Source organism: Mesoplodon mirus (assembly GCF_964341445.2).
Source record: "Mesoplodon mirus genome assembly, chromosome: 14".
In the NCBI taxonomy this organism is placed as follows: domain Eukaryota; kingdom Metazoa; phylum Chordata; class Mammalia; order Artiodactyla; family Ziphiidae; genus Mesoplodon; species Mesoplodon mirus.
Window position 1 is genome coordinate 33,991,011 of NC_138990.1, and position 1,880 is coordinate 33,992,890.

Sequence of the window (1,880 nt, forward strand, 5' to 3'; positions counted from 1 at the left end):
AGGAATAGAGGATAATTTTTTCATCATCTGATATCATTTAATAATATGTGTCCAAACTAGCTAGTTAGTCAGAAATAGTGTTTTAAATATATATATATATATATTTACTATATAGTCTATACTATACTACACATACTATTCTATATACTATATACCAGTGTATTTACCTAGCTGGTATTATAGATCAAATATTTTGGTTCCATAACTAAATAAATCCTAGGTGGGCTTCCTCCGTCTCAAGCGTTCCTGAGTTAGTTCGCCCGCTCGCTCTCATCTCCTGAAGCCTAAGCCGGCTACACCTTCCTCCTTCCTTCCGCCAGCAGCCGTGTCGTTGCGACTCCGCCACCGTGTTCGAGGCGCGCCTGGTCCAGGGCTCCATCTTGAAGAAGGTGCTTGAGGCGCTTAAGGACCTCATCAACGAGGCCTGCTGGGACATCAGCTCGAGCGGCGTGAACCTGCAGAGCATGGACTCGTCCCATGTCTCTTTGGTGCAGCTCACCCTACGCTCCGAGGGCTTCGACACGTACCGCTGCGACCGCAACTTGGCCATGGGCGTGAACCTCACCAGCATGTCCAAAATACTGAAATGTGCTGGCAATGAAGACATCATTACACTAAGGGCTGAAGATAATGCGGACACCTTGGCACTAGTATTTGAAGCTCCAAATCAAGAAAAGGTTTCAGACTATGAAATGAAGTTAATGGATTTAGATGTTGAACAACTTGGAATTCCAGAACAAGAGTACAGCTGTGTAGTAAAGATGCCTTCTGGTGAATTTGCACGTATATGCCGAGATCTCAGTCATATTGGAGATGCTGTTGTAATTTCCTGTGCAAAAGATGGAGTGAAATTTTCTGCAAGTGGAGAACTTGGAAATGGAAATATTAAGTTGTCACAAACGAGTAATGTTGATAAAGAAGAGGAGGCTGTTACCATAGAGATGAATGAACCAGTTCAGCTAACTTTTGCACTGAGGTACCTGAACTTCTTTACAAAAGCCACTCCACTCTCTCCTACAGTAACACTCAGTATGTCTGCAGATGTACCCCTTGTCGTAGAGTATAAAATTGCTGATATGGGACATTTAAAGTACTATTTGGCTCCCAAGATCGAGGATGAAGAAGGATCTTAGACATTCTTAAAATTCAAGGAAATAAAACTAAGCTCTTTGAGAACTGCTTCTGAGATGCTAGCACATACTTAAGTCTCTTTTGTCTTTGTACCTCTGAGTACATATGTAGATACTGTTTTCTGTAAATAACTTTTTTTTTTCTCCATTCTCTACAGTTTGTTCAAAGAGTAAAGTCCAAAGTCAAATCTGGTCTTGTTAACCTAGTAATAACTTTGCCTTACCTAGGAATACTCCTTATAATTTTTATAAACAAGGGTTTTGACTCTAAGTGCAGTTTTAAGTATTGTTTTCAATTTAAATAAAAGTCATTTGAACTTCAAAAAAATAATAAATAAATAAATCCTAATTTTGCCAGATGGATCCCATGGAGAAACTTTTATTAGATTATTTAGGCACTTGACTAAGTTCACATCAATCTAGCTTTAACTTCCTGTAACATCCCCAAATCACAGTAGTTATTGTGGTGCAAAAGGAGAATGAAAAAAGGGCGGAGGCAGGTGTGGAGTTTATTGAAGAAAATCTCTTTTAGATAAAGAATGCAGGTCTCACCCAGATACAGAATGAGTTCTTATTTCTCTCTGTGGAAGATGGGAGAGGGATGCAGGGCTGGAAAAGGTCACTCTTTAGAATGAGAGCACCCCAGCCTGGCTGGTCTGGTTGGTGGGACTGTAGTTTGCACTGGCTTAATCTGTCAGACACCCGCATATTCCATCACTATAAATCCCAAGCCTGTGCCCAGCACTAATT

At 40.5% G+C, this 1,880-nt stretch overlaps 1 protein-coding gene across 1 annotated transcript; it reads left to right on the forward strand.

Moving 5' to 3' along the window:
* Nucleotides 1–281: 281 nt before the first annotated feature.
* On the forward strand, nucleotides 282–1,401 carry LOC309815496 (proliferating cell nuclear antigen-like; the record flags this gene model as incomplete). The annotated part of the gene is made up of 1 exon (XM_082642375.1): nucleotides 282–1,401. A coding segment is annotated over one exon (852 nt), but the record flags the coding sequence as incomplete, so codon positions are not given.
* Between the last annotated feature and the right edge of the window lie 479 nt (nucleotides 1,402–1,880).